Here is a 14867-nt window from a genome sequence, read left to right as displayed (position 1 = left end):
AATAAATGGAAGAATATTCCCTGTTCATGGATAGGAAGACTGAATATTATTAAGATGTCTATCCTACCAAAACTGATCTACACATTCAATGCAATCCCAATAAAAATCAACACAGCCTTCTTTAAGGAACTAGAAAAACTAACTATGAAATTTATTTGGAATAGAAAAAGGCCCCGAATAGCCAAAGACATATTGAAAAAGAAAAACGAAATAGGAGGAATCACACTTCCTGACTTCAAAACATACTACAAAGCTACAGTAGTGAAAACAGCATGGTACTGGCATAAGGAGAGACACACAGACCAATGGAATCGAATTGAAAGTTCAGATATAGAACCTCAGGTATATAGCCATATAATATTCGATAAAGCCACCAAACCCTCTCAACTGGGAGAGAATGGCCTATTCAACAAATGGTGCCTGGAGAACTGGATAGCCATATGTAGAAGAATGAAAGAGGATTACCATCTCACACCTTATACAAAGATCAACTCAAGATGGATCAAAGACCTAAATATAAGAGCCAAGACCATAAAGACCTTAGAAAGCAGTGTAGGGAAACATCTACAGGACCTTGTAATAGGAAATGGCTTCATGAATATCACACCAAAAGCATGAGCAGCAAAAGAACAAATAGATAAATGGGACTACCTCAGAATTAAAGCCTTCTGCACCTCAAAGGAGTTTGTCAAGAAAGTAAAAAGGGAACCCACACAATGGGAGAAAATATTTGGCAACCATATATCTGATAAGAGACTTATAACTTGCATATATAAAGAACTCATATATCTTGAAAACAAAAAGATAAACAACCCATTTAAAAAATGGGAAAAAGACTTAAACAGACACTTCTCCAAAGAAGAAATACAAATGGCTAAAAAGCACATGAAAAAATGCTCCAAATCTCTAGCTATCAGGGAAATGCAAATCAAAACTACAATGAGATACCATCTTACTCCCATAAGATTGGCAGCCATGAAAAAAACAGTAGAATACAAATGCTGGAGAGGATGTGAAGAAAGGGGAACACTCATCCATTGCTGGTGGGAATGCAGAAGGATCCAACCATTCTGGAGGGCAGTTTGGCAGTTTCTCAAAAAATTATCCATAGATTTGCCATATGACCCAGCAATACCACTGCTGGGTATATACCCATCAGATCTGAAAACAAGGACACAAACCGATATATGTCCACCAATGTTCATAGCAGCATTGTTCACTATCGCCAAAAGTTGGAATCAATCCAAATGTCCATCAACAGATGAGTGGATCAATAAAATGTGGTATATACACACAATGGAATACTACTCAGCTGTAAGAACCAATACACTACAATCGCACATGATAACATGGATGAACCTTGAGAATCTTATGTTGAGTGAAGCAACCCAGGCATTGAAGGACAAATACTATATGACCTCAATGATATGAAATAAGTTAACTGCCTCAGAGAGCTAGAGTCTGGAAAAGTGGCTTACAGGAAATCGGGGGGTGGAGGAAGGATGTGAGTTAATGTCTGCAGGGGTGGAATCTGTGATGAGCTGGCGGTAAGTATGAGCACAAAGAAGGGACAAAATGGGGGCAAGGGGTTACCTTCGGGTGGGGTTTTCTGGGTTTGAGGGGGGCTGGGGATGGGAAGAGGGGTAATATTGTCCAAGAAATAGGTGGGAGGGAGGGGCAACATACGAATATGGGAGAGTGTCAGAAGTTCGTTGAGAACTAAATGTTGAGTAAAACGTATCAAAGTATAAGTAGGAGGGTTACCTGGTTAGGACGCTCAGGGGGTATGGTCTGATGCATGACGGACTCCGGAGGGAATAGCTGAAGGCTCATTTTGCCAAGGTGGGTTCTACCATTGGGTGGGGTGGACCCATATCCTGGGGAAGACTAATGCCATCGAATAGAGAGAACTGTATCTCTCGTGAGAAAGGACGGCTCCCAGGGTATTAGATTGGCAGGCGTTGTGGGCCCTAAGGGGAGGGGATAATGGATGTGGAATGGATGGAACAAAGGTAAATAAGGGGGCAAAAGAGGAGTTATGTGAGAGTACACGAGGATGAATATAAAACAGCTAATATTACACCAAAAACATATAGGGGATGACAGACTAATAATGAAAACCATAAGACAAAACATAGGATAACTAAAAAATTTAGAAAACTGTACAGCCTAAAATATGGACCACATAGTAAGCACAAATGTCACCTTGTTTGAAAACTATAGTGTTGGAATCTGTACATCAGTTTCAGGAAGTATGATATGAATAAGTTAAAAGATTATTGCTGTGCAAGGCAAAAGGTTTTATGGTGGATCTGGGGAAATACTGTATATTGTATATATGAATTTCAGTGATCTAAGACTCTTCTGAAGCTGACATTATGTTGGGATTCACTTTACGGGAAGTTTTGGATCACAGAGTGGTTCAACAATGGCAGCGGAGGAATACTGATATGGGATGTTATTGACAGGATATATATGGTTGACAGGGAGTTATACAGGGCATATGCCCAGGGTATATGGTAATGTCTATATATACTCATAGTGGAAACAAAAACAACAGCTGGGGGGGTACTGGGCTCCTGGCCGGGGGGTCACTGTTGTGGGCCCTGGGAGAGCAGTGGCAATCCTCCAGGTGCAACGGCAAGAACCAGGAAGGAAGGAGGGCCCAACAGGGGGCTCATGATACTAATGGTTACACTTTTGAGCCTATACACCTGCAATAAGAACAAGGCCTAGAGTAGCATTGTGCCTGGGGGTTTCCTCCTGACAGCCTGCATGTTACTCAAATGTGGCCACTCTCACAGCCAAACTCAGCGTGTAGATGCTATGCATTCCCCCCAGCGTGGGACATGACACCCGGGGATGAGCCTCCCTGGCACCGAGGGATCACTACCACATACCAGCTGAAGAAGCAACTATAAAATGACCTTGAATTAAAGATTCAGTGCGGAACAGCAGAATATACCTGTCTACATATAATAACATGACTTCGGGAAGCTGTTTGACCTAATGTAAGGGGGAAATGGAAAGGAGAAATGAGATTATAAGGCTGTGAGTCTCTAAAAAAGAGTCTGGAGGTTGTCAGAGGGAATACCCCTATGTACAACTGAACAGAGTCTAAGAGACAGATAAGGTAGATACAACCCCAGGTATTGGTTCTTTTGAGGGATAAAGAGACCCACGGGTTCTATGGTCATGGCAGAAGGGGTTCACTGCCATGACAGATAGCCCTTCTTTGGACCTGGTGTTTCTGCGTGATGGAATTGGACTCAGAGGGGATCTCTTTTCACAAGACTTGCATGCTACTTTATTGGAATTGTAGTCGGTGCTGGGTTTAAGATATATGTAGGGGATCTGAATCTCTGGACTGATAATATGACACCCAGGCCCAGAGCCTCAACAGACTTCAGCTCCTACACTTTGATTGGACTTACTCCACTCAGCTAACATGGAGTTGAAGAAGGTCAACCACCACAACATGGAGCCTAGAGTGTCTACAACTGGAAGCGGGAGGAGTGCATCCAGTACCCATATGGAATCTAAGCCCTCACTTGACATAGATGTGCAATGGACACAACCAATCCAATGTCCACAGAGAAAATGTGGAATGGGTGTGGGAACGGTAGCCATGGTGGCTGCTGGGTGTGGGGAACGGGAGGAAGAGATGAGATGTGGAGGCGTTTTCGGGACGTGGAGTTGTCCTGGATAGTGCTTCACGGACAATTACGGGACATTATAGATCCCCCCAGGGCCCACTGGATGGAACGTGAGAGAGTCTGGGCTATGATGTGGACCATTGACTATGGGGTGCAGTGATGCTCAGAGATGAACTTACCAGGTGCAATGGATGTGTCATGATGATGGGTGAGAGTGTTGCTGTGGGGGGAGTGGGGGGCGGGGGCGGTGGGGTTGAATGGGACCTCATATTTTTCATAATGTAATTTAAAAAAATAAATAAATAATTAAAAAAAAATAAAAAATAAAAAAGTAACGAGAGCTATATATACCAATATGGAAACATATTCTGTTACAATGTTAAGTTTATAAAGTCGCAAAGCACTATGTACAGTACCTTGTTTGTGTTTAAATATTTATATACCTGTGCAAAATAAATGGTCTGAAAGGCTACTGACCAAACTGTTAATGTTGGTTACCTCTAGGGACTGTGATGTGGGGACTTAGGAGAGGTGAACTTGGATTTTTTTTTTTCAAGAACTTTCTGTTTGAATTTTTCACAATGAGCATCTATTACTTTTATAGTGAAACCCAAATGAAAGAAGGAGCAAACTGGAAAGACGCATCTCACCGAGGTAGACGAAGTAGGGGGCGATGATGCTGCCCACCCTGGAGGCCATGGACGTGACCCCCACGGCCATGTTCCTGACCAGCGTGGGGTAGAGCTCTGCAGTGAAGACGTACAGCATGGAGAAGGCAGAGGTGATTCCAAATTTTCCTATCATCACTAGGCCAATGGACAAGATGTAGTAATCTGGAAAAGAGACCCCGTGTAAACAGAGGTACATTTTAGAAGTGATACTTTCTTAACCTAGTTGATTTTACTGTCTTTTTAACTTGTTTGGGATTTTTTTTTTATAACATAAGAATATTTCCCCCAAAACACTCTCCTTTCAAGTGTCCTATTGACCAGATGTGGACCTAAAGATAGAGTGAGCCCACGCCAGGGAACTGAGAGAGTCCACAACTGCAAGCAGGAGAATCGCATACATTGGCCATGTGGGATCTAAGCCCCCTCTTGATACAGAGGTGGAGTGGACATCACCATCCCAGGGTTCACAGGATGGAGGAATAAAATGTGGATTAAAGTGGACTTACTGGTATTCTATAGAATTATTGTGACTCTAGCAATGGAAGAAATTGTATCACTGATGTGGAGACAGTGGTCACCGGAGTTGCTGAGGGTAGGGAGAGGGAAGAAGAGGGGTGATGTGGGGGCATTTTCGGGACTTGGAGTTGTCCTGAATGATATTGCAGGGACAGATGCTAGACATTATATATCCTGCCATAACCCACTGAATGGACTGGGGGAGAGTGTAAACTGCAATGTAAATCCATATGGTGCAGCAGTGCTTCAAAATGTATTGACCAAATGCAATGAATGTGCCACAATGATGAAAGAGGTTGTTGATGTGGGAGGAGTGGAGTGGGTGTGGAGTATATGGGAACCTCTTATATATTTTTTAATGTAACATTTTTTGTGATCTATGTATCTTTAAAAAAAGACAATTAAATAGAAATTTTAAAATTAAAAAAATATAGAGTGAGGGGTGCCTTTACACTTGGTTCTACTGTTGTTATAGATCATTTATGGATTCCTTTGTCCACTTGTTTTTCTATTGGTTACTACAGTTTCATGGTGAGTTGTTAGCATGTTAATGTACTTAAATTTAATCTTTAAAGAGAAGGACAAATTCTTTCTATCCTTTTCTTATTGTTAAGAAATATATATTTCTATATATATTGCTATGTATCAATAATTTATTTATTTACATTTCAGTAATATGAGAAAGTTAGAGAGAGAGAAGACAATAAAATCACTGAAATTATGCCCTGAACTACCAACTTTAACATGTGAATGTATACCTCATAGAAAAGGTTTGAAAGTACCAAGAAATTGTGAATCACAAGTGTGACTTTTAGAAAGAAGTTCAAAGGTTTAGGCAAGTCCTACCAAGGACATGACTGGGAGAGTTACTACTCCTCTTTAGTTGGTCATTTCTGTCATGGCTGTGGGAATGTTTTATGGCATAAAGACTGCACAGACTGGAAGCAGTGACTCATAAGTGGCCTGGTCAACGTGTGTTAGCTGTCAACATTGGTTAGCTTTACCTGCAGGTACTGCTTGAATTAAGAGAAGCACACCTCCTCCTGTGAACAGTACTCCAGCTATAATGTAACGCCTGGGCAGATTTCGCAGTAGTAGCCAGGCTGTAATGTAAGCTGGAACTTCAATCAAGGCAGAGAGGAAACAGTTTAGGTAGGGATCTCCATGTAAATTAGGAGCATTGAGAGATAGTGCAAAGTAACCCACTGAAGTTAGCATCCTGAAAGACAAAAGAAAAAAAAAATTAAAATGACAAAAGGATGGCCCTTTGAACCACCCTAAATTTCTTGATGGTGAAGAAATTGTCTAGATCTTGCTCTCTTTTATGTAGCCAGTAGCCACTTGTGATTATTTAAATGCAAATAAATTAAAATGAAATCAAAGAAAACATTCACTTTTTCAGTCATACTAGACACACTTCCACATTTGGCTAGAGCTACTGTGTTGGACAATGTAAAAATAAGCATTTCCATCAAATTTCAGTGTTTCCTCAACAGTCTGTACAATCTCATTCCCCCAGAGCTGTTATTTGAACAAAGCAATCCAGACACATCAGTGAACATAAAACCCAGATTTCATTCTTATCAAAAAGAAAGAAAACCACACATAGTTAAGGCTGTGATATCCACTTTCATCAAAATTTTGATTTAGTGAAACATACTTTAAGGACAAGAATGAAAGTCCCAGAAGACCTCAGACATCACAGAGTGTGGGCTGCCCATGCCGGCCCCACAGTTAACTTTCACCTAGAAGCTTCTCTGCAGAAGAAATAATTAAACTGTGAAGACTCCCCTGGGTAGAAGTTTGCCTATTATTAACATGACTGAAAAACCAACAACAACACAGAGAATGCCTGAAACATATCTCCAGGAATGCTGCTGGATCTTTTTATACATCTTAGACCAGGTTGGGTAGCACAAGGGTTAATACAAAACAAAACAGAGCAAAACAAAAAAATGAAACTCTACTGCCCTGGGGATCTCAGTGCTTTTCATATAGGGTCCTAAGAGCAGGTTGGATCAAACAGTGACTAGTTTATCACTGGCTCAAGATACATTTGTATCAGCCACAAACACTGGCAGGTAGGAATTGAGGAGGGCCAGGGCGAGGAAAATCGCATGTGGAGGACACTTTTACTTAATTCAGAGGCACAGCCTGGACTTTGCCACTGATTTCTTCTAATTGCAAAGCAGGGTGGCCCTGAAAATGGCCCAAATTGCAGTGTGGACCTACTAATCTGATTATCCTCTTTTTTGGTGCCACTGTCATGGGGTCTTTTTTTCTTCTGCCTCATTCCTTGGCAGATATATTATTAAATCTGGTCTACAAAGTCAATTCTTTCTTTCTGTGCTTAAAATCACTTGTTAGTTTAATATTAGTGTAGTGACAAGTGTAAAAGCTTGTCAAACTCAAAACGGGGTGGTAGGGATCCAGATTATTCTACCCGCAGCCTTCAGTTGCCAAGATCACTGCAGGAGGCAGGACTGGAGTTAGCATCTCTGCCTCAGGCACCAGGGGCCTTAGTCCTCTGGTGCGATGACCTTAGAAGAGGGGGACCCCGGGCCACAGTTCTGTAGACTTAAATATAGTTGCCTCGATTTTTTTCAGTATCTGATTCCTTGACTTGAATTGAGGCATTTCCAAATAATTTAGAAATCTCTCGTTCTAATCTCGCCTCAGGGTAACCAGGCCTTGCCCTGACGTTTCCCCTGAATTAAAGCACGATCAGCGGCACACTCGTGCGCTGCATGCATTGCCGGGTCCCTTATTACTCACCATAGCAGCAAAGACATAATGGTGATGGTGGCGATATTCTGGGTCCTGAACAGGTCCAAAATGAAAGCTTTCTGCTGCTTCAGTTGTGTTAACTCTTGTAGCTAAAATAATGCAAATATTTTAAGATTAAGAAGATAGTAAGAAAGTATCCTTGACCATGATGGAGAAAATTTATGTATATATCTCTCACTTCACCTTGGCTATGCTTGGAAGCCTGGAACTGGGGTGGAATAAAGTCATCTATACGTTATGCTTATTCTGATACTTCGAAATGTTTCTGGTCTGTTTTAGATAGAAGTCTTTTAAATCTGTAGCATCGATTCCACCAACTCCTTACACAAAGCTTGACTGTGACCTGGCCTTTCCTTGACCCACAGTGCTCACAGCAGATGGCCTTTGTCACTCTGAGCCGAGGTCCTTAGGATAGGGCTATACGCTTTTGACACTCTTCTTGTTGCTGTGGCCTCTCAGCATCGGAACAGACTCGGATTAACTAGGGGACCTTGGGCAAGTTACTACTTATCCTCTCCGAGCCTCAGTTTACTTCTCTGTAAAATGGGTATAATAATTGACAGTTGAGAAGATTGAATGAGATCCTAAGTATAAAGCCTAGCACAGGCTGGACTTTGTCACTGATGTCATTGAACCACGGTAAAGGCCCAATAACCTCTAGTTATTGTTATCATTACCTCACCATGGAAGAACAGATGCTAGCCTTCAGGGGCTAGTGGTCATTTCTTACTGCTGTCAATGGACTTCCCTCCTTTACTTTTAAGCTGTTGATGTTAATTGGCCATGAGTTAGGCATCCAGATAACCAAGCTTATTAGAATGGAAACGAAAATAAGTTATAAGTCTTTGAGGTGGGGCGAGGTGGGGGTGGGGGGGGCGACTGTCTGGGGCTAAAATCCAAGGACTTTGTGGTCCTATGCTATGTATGCAGTCAGAACTGAGGAAGGAGCTTCTGTTATAGAGGAAGTGAGGGTGCCAGGCAGTAGTCCCTAAATATTAGCACGCTTCTTTCCAGGGATAACCACGCGCCTCTTCCCACAGCCCTTGGGTGAGTGTGATGAGCAGCCAGGATTGGAAACCACAGGACCAAAAAACTTATGTATCCAGAAGTTGTCCTGGCCTGTGTGGAGTCACAAAAATGCCTTTGGACCAGAGAGCACCAGCAAGTCATTTGTGCTTCAGAAAGGAAACCAGAGAGACTCAGGATTACTTTCCAAAAAGATACTACTCTGTATTTTTTCCTGTCCAAGGTAATGCCACTGTCCCTCACACGAGGTTAAAAAAACAAAAAACAAAACCAAACCAAAAAAACCCACTGTTGATAAAAGCATGCACTTTGGAGCCAGAGACTTATCTTCCAAAGCCCAGCTTCGTGCCTGTGTGAATTCACTTGTCTGGGTCTCATTTCCTCTCCTGAATGACGGAGCCAGCAGGAGTGCATACCAGCGGTGGCTGGCACGAGCATTAAATGAGCTGGGCATTGTGTCTGGCATCTGTCAGGCCCTTTGTTATCATTAGCTGTCACGGACTCTACAGGTCCTCCTAAAGAGGACCCTACCTGCAGGGTGGGCAGGAGATGAATGGGCCGCAGAGAAGCTCTCACTCCCGCGCCTCAGTGGGCTTGTCCAGTTCAGGCTGGATGTACATCATGGCAGGAAGAAACAAGGTGCTGTCCGAAGTCATGTGCTTTAATGCTAGATTTTCCACAGAGAAAATGTGGCATGGGTGTGGGAAGGGTGGCCATGGTGGCTGCTGGGTGCGGGAAATGGGAGGAAGAGATGAGATGGGGAGGCGTTTTCGGGACGTGGAGTTGTCCTGGATGGTGCTTCACGGTCAATTACGGGACATTGTAGATCCCCCCAGGGCCCACTGGATGGAACGTGGGAGAGTGTGGGCTATGATATGGACCATTGACTATGGGGTGCAGCGATGCCCAGAGATGTACTTACCAGGTACAATGGATGTGTCATGATGATGGGAGGAGAGTGTTGCTGTGGGGGGAATGGGGGTGGGGGCAGTGGGGTTGAATGGGACCTCATATTTTTTGAATGTAATATTTTAAAAAATAATAATAAAAAAAAAAGAAAAAAAATGCTAGACTTTATTCTTATCTGTTCAAAGTACTTGTCTCTTAAAGGTGTTATGATTGCTTTCATCCAGGTAGCTCTGGTCTCTATAGGCAGACTATAGGTTTCTCAAAGACAAGAACCAGTGCACAAATCCAATGACCTCCAATAGACACCCAGCATGGCACTGGGAGGCATATGTGTTAGACCCCCCCAATATTTTTTTCAGCACCCATTTAAATTGACTAAGGCCGCAAATGGAATTCTTGATTTGAAGGGCAAAAGATTAAGAGATGTTTGGGCCTGGCCCTGGCAACTGTCTGAGAGCTTGTGTTTATGGTCACTTGTAAGTTAAGCCTCTAGCCATAGCCAGGGTATCTGCTTCTGGAAAAGGCCCTGCTGGTCAGGGATGGAGGATGCCCTCAGGGCTGGAGCACTGGCATGTCTACCATTCTCCACAGAGTTCTGCTCTTTGTAGAAGCCAATAATGCAGATTTTGGTACAGGACAAGCATGCCCTCTCTGTAGCTTCTTCAGCTGGCTGTGGGAAGATTCAGGGTTCAGTGAGGCATCCATGGTTGGAAGAGCCCACAAACACATTTTCTCCCCACTTAATCGGGACATTTTAAAATCATGTAGGTATCTGCATCAATGGTACAGAGCAATACCAATAAAAAGTTAGAGGTAACTAAAATTTAATGAACACTTGCTATATGGTAAGCAGTTTACATGCATTATTCCACTTAATTCATACGAGCCCTTTAAGGTGGACTTTATCTCAGAACTTAATCATCATTGTGTCCCTAAGGCATAGCACAGTGCCTGGAACATAGAGGGCAGGCAAATATTGATTTAAGTTAAATTCCAGAAAATCAAGAATGCAGAACTGATCTCAAGAGGAAACATCTGCAAATGCTTACCTCTCCAGGATCAAATATCACTGCTGGGGCAGCAATGCCATTCATTTTTGCAGCTTTCTGGATGATATCTTCAGCTTCTCTAAATCTTTTCTGGGATATCAGCCACCGAGGAGATTCAGGAATAAACCTAGAAATCATTATTTATTGTTTATAAGTTTTCAAAATAGCAGATACTATAGATATTGTTAACGAGAAGTTGGCTCCAAAATAATATATATATTTTAAAGAAGGTTGGGAAGGAGTCCTCATTAATTTTCCACTAACTATAGGAATTCATAAATGCACCTTTGAATTCCAAAGTCCAGATTAAAGCACAAGATCTGTCATCAGTTGTACTTGAGATCAGGACAAGGTCTCAGATGGGTGACATTAACCACGGACATGTTTATGCTAGAGCAGCTGGAGAAGGCCGCCAACATTTACTAGCCAGTGTGGCTTAGAAAAGCAGTGCACTAGACTGCCAGTCCTCCTGGAGAAGAAACCATATTTTTGGCATGTCCAGCCCTAGGAGCATTCCTGGAGCCCTGCTGGTGATGTTTGAAGGTTTATCAGGCAAAGGATAGGAAGGGCGTTTGTGCTCCTCAAGCTTTCCCTGCATTTGGAGAAGGTGTGTGCCCTGGTGCTTGCCTACGGGCTGTCCATGGCGCTTTCAGCGGATTCCCAGGTTAGTATACAAACCAGTTTTGGGGAAGCAAGCCAATGTTTTGCTTGGCTTTGATTTTTTAATGTCTAGAAACGTAATTTTTTTGTTAACAATCAATTCATATTTATTACTGATGCTCAAATACAGTTGGAATATATGATTTCTGTTCTTTCCTAATTTGTATTTCTCAGATTCTGCTGCAGTTCTCCTGCCAGCTGTTACTTCCCTTACCTATATGTCAGTACTTAATTATCGTAGAAAATAAATCACATTAACAGACACAGGGGCCTCCTGTATCTCAAAGCCCTCACTAGGAATTACCTGAGAGCAAAACGTAGTATAACAGCTCCCTTCCCCAGCCTACTAGTACATGGCTTGAAAAATGAGCCCCAGTTTGCATTTGTCTGGTATGCGTGCTTAGCTGGTCCTTGTAGGAATGGTGATAATGTTAAATCATTGACCTTCAGTAATTAGAGCTGTGCTAATAGAACTTTCTGTGGTGTCCAGTACAGTAGCCACTAACCACATGTGGCCGTGGAGCACTTGAAATGTGGCTCATGTGACTGAGGAAATGAATTTTTAATTTAATTTAATTTTAACATTAAAATTTAAATAGTTGCAGGTGGCTGGTGGCTACCAATTCTATTATCACAGAATTCAAGGTCTTTCCAAACAGCCACTGTGTACCTCATGGACAACTCTACTTCTGAAATAGCAACCTTTCTTTCTACAGACTCTGCAAGCCATCACTGACCTCAGATACCTAACGAAACAGCTAGAAATGCAAAGCTTCCCCCATATTGCATCAGTGGCCCCCATTCCCACCTTCCACACACACACTCGATTCATGCACATGTGTGGTCACTTACTGCCAAGTTGTGTAAAGAGAATTGGGAACACAAAAATTCCCGAAGCATCTGGAGCAGCTCTTTGTAGGGTCCCCTCCCATTTCTCCTCCATTGTACTCAGAACTGCTAGGATCTCTATTTTTTATTTTGTATTTTTTTTGGTGCAAAAAGTCTCAAGTGTAGCTGATCATTTTAAAAGTTAGCAGAGTGCCAAATAAGGTTGCACACTCTGTCCTCTCTGTAGATTTGAGGGGATGGTGTGTTACCACACACATTCCCCACATCCGCCTGGCCTGAAGAACATCCTGTAGGAAGCCTCACCCTCAAGGCATGTTTAAGAAGAAAGCTCTGTTGTGTAAGAAGGAAACGACAAGATAAAACCAGTTTTGTTAAGCTCCCAGGACAATCCCTGAGCTTCATAGTGCTGCTGCAGGCTGCCTCTGTTGAGTGTGCCTACAGCCAGGGTCTCTCACCGACCAGCCTACCGGGGAGGGAAGAAAGAACTCTCCTCAGGGCAGAGGCCAGGCAGCGCCTCAGGAGATGGACCCTGCTGGAAATTCAGGGGAGCTGACCTAGCAGGGTTGTTCCTTACTGTGATATTTGGTTCTGAGGTAATGATCCAAGCCCTACAAATCAAAATTCCTACCCATCTCTGTATGGTCAATCAGGGCCCTTCTATTTTTGCTTCTCTCTCTCTCTCTCTCTCTCTCTGTTTATCTTTCTCTCTCTCTCTCTCTCCCATTTTCTATATGGTTTATGTGACAGAATCATTTGGTAATAAGGCTGATTATAAAACATTTTTAAAGTACTGGTCCCTTAGACTAAAATGATAGCAGAAGGCTAGAATCAGGGAATATATATGATTAAAATCATTCACCTAAAGAGACAGAAAATGACCTTAGAATGATTTCAGCTTGTGTCCAATAAATTCAAGTAGCAAGAGGGTTCTGGAGAGAAGGGCAGAGCATGTGATCATGATGATGATGACTCTAGTCCAGCAATTGCTCTGCTCTGGTAAATCTAGGGTGGTGCTTTCCTTGGAGGCAGAGCCATATAGATAATGGTCTCCTGAATGTTTACAAAAGCTTTCCTAACACTCAGACTCAGTCCCAGAGGAGACTTCCCAATCAGAATAATGTCTAACCTTTAACATGCTGTCTCTCAAAGTCCTGGGAAGAAAAATAATGTGCTCTTCCCACCCCAATGCACACCCCATGCCAGGAACTGACACCAGTAAATCACACTTGTCACAGAAGTCATAAAAAGACAGTAGCTTGGAGTGGTCCAGCCTCCAAGAAATTGGGCTACCGTCAGCTTTTACGCTGCCTAATCACGCAGCAGGCTAATGGACCTGCTAGGCAACTTCCCAGGCAGGGTGTGTCCAGAGAACAGGGCACCATGAAGTCTAGTCTAAACTGTGAGATCTGAAAAAATGATCAAAGAACCTTTCATTATGTGTAAGCAGGTAGGGATCAAGCAGTTCATTAAGCCAGATTTCAGTCACCGCTGGAAGATTTGACTTTGACATAATGAAACCAAACCAAGAAGAATTAAAAAAAAAAACAAAAACCAGAAACACACAGAAAACCACTACCCACCAATGGAAGAACTCTCCTTTCCTATTGCTTAAATATGAAAAACCAAAGAAATGGGAAATTCCAACAATGGGGATTTGGCTAGGACCTTATTCCATTCTTCTTTTGTTCTCTAACCTGGGATCATATTTGAAAAGCCTGGGACTGTATCTTCAAACTTTGTTGTCCCCATAACTGAGGTGTCAAGAGCATTTGGGGGTAGGGGTGGGGGGAAGAGGAGAGAATACATCTCTAACAACTCATTAAACACAAGTGTTTCTGTCCCTCTTCAAGACATAGCAGATACACAGGCACGTCTTAGCTGCTAATCACCTTAAGGAAGCGTAAGGAAATTACATTAGTGCAAGCCAAAAGGAGGAACAGATTTTCAGAGAGAACAGTATCAAAAACAGCAAAGGCCAACAACGCCATCTCCACAAACAACAACCAAAACCACCAACAGAAAAAGGGCAGGGGAGAGTCCTGGAGAGGCTGGAGTGGCGCTGGGAGGGGCCGTGGAAACAAACCGCAGCGCACAGGCCCACCCATGTGGAGGCAACGGCTCTCCCAGCTTCAAGGCCCTGGCCTCGGCGACTTCGCGAGGAGAGGGTGCGAGCCCCTGCCGGGGTCTGGCCGCAGAGGTCACACTCACCACCACAGCGGGACGCACAGCACCCCGGGCACCGTCAGCGCCAGCAGCAGCATCCGCCAGTCTCTGATGAAGTAAGCAAACAGCGGCAGCAGCATGTAGCCAACTGCAAAAAATGTGCACACGCCTAACGTGGAGAATATAATACGAACTGACTTGCCAAGAATTTCTGTTCCTGTTCAAAACAAGGGAGGAGTATTAGCATCTTAGCTCACTTTCATATTTGATCTTTACATTATTATCTGGCACTTAGAGTTCAAACCATAACCTCTTAGAAAAGGAAGAGGCATTTGCTTCATGACCCAGGGCAGGAGTGGTCAGGATGGAGGAAGGTAGGAAGTGATCCCGGACTTATCTTATAGAAGGAAGGATTTCCATGGGATTTTAGAGGAGCTATAGGTTTATTTTTAAAAAGGCCATCTGTATCATAGAAATCTCGTGCCCGGCACCAGGAAGTAATCTCTTCTCAGAATGCCACGTTTCCAAAATAAGAGCCCAGCCTGAGGAGCAGAGAGGGTGATACAGGAGACAAGTGGGAG

The 14867-nt window shown here is 43.1% G+C and overlaps 1 protein-coding gene across 1 annotated transcript in view; it reads right to left on the bottom strand.

Moving 5' to 3' along the window:
* LOC101441588 (solute carrier family 22 member 4) overlaps positions 1-14867 on the bottom strand; it is a 77062-nt gene that overhangs the window by 22348 nt on the left and 39847 nt on the right. The window contains exons 4-8 of the mRNA XM_058278345.2: positions 14332-14503; positions 10615-10741; positions 7619-7719; positions 5848-6062; positions 4307-4489 (exon numbers count right to left, since the gene is read on the bottom strand). Of these exons, the coding sequence (XP_058134328.1) occupies positions 4307-4489; positions 5848-6062; positions 7619-7719; positions 10615-10741; positions 14332-14503 (798 nt within the window). The remainder of the gene's footprint in view (positions 1-4306; positions 4490-5847; positions 6063-7618; positions 7720-10614; positions 10742-14331; positions 14504-14867) is intronic.

Source organism: Dasypus novemcinctus, chromosome 2 (assembly GCF_030445035.2).
Source record: "Dasypus novemcinctus isolate mDasNov1 chromosome 2, mDasNov1.1.hap2, whole genome shotgun sequence".
Taxonomy (NCBI): domain Eukaryota; kingdom Metazoa; phylum Chordata; class Mammalia; order Cingulata; family Dasypodidae; genus Dasypus; species Dasypus novemcinctus.
Note: the sequence above shows the minus strand (reverse complement) of the source record. Positions and strands in the feature narration are given on the sequence as shown.